At 54.8% G+C, this 892-nt stretch overlaps 1 protein-coding gene across 1 annotated transcript in view; it reads left to right on the plus strand.

Annotated features, from left to right (window-relative positions):
* LOC104076092 (ras GTPase-activating-like protein IQGAP3) overlaps positions 1–722 on the plus strand; it is a gene marked incomplete at both ends in the record, with an annotated part of 6667 nt that extends 5945 nt beyond the window's left edge. Inside the window, 3 exons of the mRNA XM_009576820.1 lie at positions 5–91; positions 216–382; positions 568–722. Of these exons, the coding sequence (XP_009575115.1) occupies positions 5–91; positions 216–382; positions 568–722 (409 nt within the window). The remainder of the gene's footprint in view (positions 1–4; positions 92–215; positions 383–567) is intronic.
* Between the last annotated feature and the right edge of the window lie 170 nt (positions 723–892).

An 892-nucleotide genomic window follows, 5' to 3' on the forward strand; every position in this document is an offset into this window, starting at 1 on the left:
AAAGAGCATCCGCAACCTGCGGCGCTTGGAGAGCCTGGGGCTCGTGGATTCCGCCCATCAGTACCAGGAGCTCATCAACGAGCTGGCCAAGGTGGGCTGGGGGACACTGCGTCGGGAGGTCACCTCTCTAAACCCGCTTGAGATCCCGCTCTGGTGCTTCGATAAAGCTCAGAACGAGTTATATCGGCTTGCTTGTACGGTTTTGTTTCCTCCAGGACATCCGCAACCAGAGGCGCTACCGGCAGCACCGCAAAGGGGAGCTCCTGAAGCTGAGACAGACCCTGCAGGGCCTCAACGCCAAGACCTTGTTTTACGAGGAGCAAATTGATTATTACAATCAGTACATCAAGACCTGCCTCGACAACCTGGCAGCCAGCAACAAGTACGTTTCCTTACAAAAAACCTAATAATTAAAAAAAAAAAAAAAAAAGAAAAAAAGGGAAAAAAAAATGGTATTTGTTTTTTTTCATTGCTATCTGGATGTTGTGAGTCCTGGAGGTGTTGGGGGTCCGAGGGGTCGCGTGTGGCTGGAGACCAGCTCTGAGCATGTCGTCCCTTCTCTTCAAGGGTCAGCGGGAAGAACAAGAAACTGCAGCCGCTGCACTACACGGCGGCCCGGCTGTTCGAGAAGGGGGTGCTGCTGGAGATCGAGGACTTGCCGCTCAGCCAGTACGTAGCCCCTGGTCCGTGGGATGAGCTAGCGCAGCGCAAAGCTTGGGCAGGTAGAGGAAAATAGCCCGGGAGGAGGAGGAGGGTGCATGTGAGCCCACCATCATCCCCCCAAGGATGGGGTGAGTTGTTTTGGGTATTACCAGAAGAGTTGGGATTTGGAGGGGGGTTTTTGGGCTGTGGGTCTGGCTGCATCTGTGGCGAGGGGGGTGCGCTGGGCGGG

This window comes from Fulmarus glacialis, unplaced genomic scaffold, assembly GCF_000690835.1.
Source record: "Fulmarus glacialis isolate BGI_N327 unplaced genomic scaffold, ASM69083v1 scaffold40414, whole genome shotgun sequence".
Lineage (NCBI taxonomy): Eukaryota > Metazoa > Chordata > Aves > Procellariiformes > Procellariidae > Fulmarus > Fulmarus glacialis.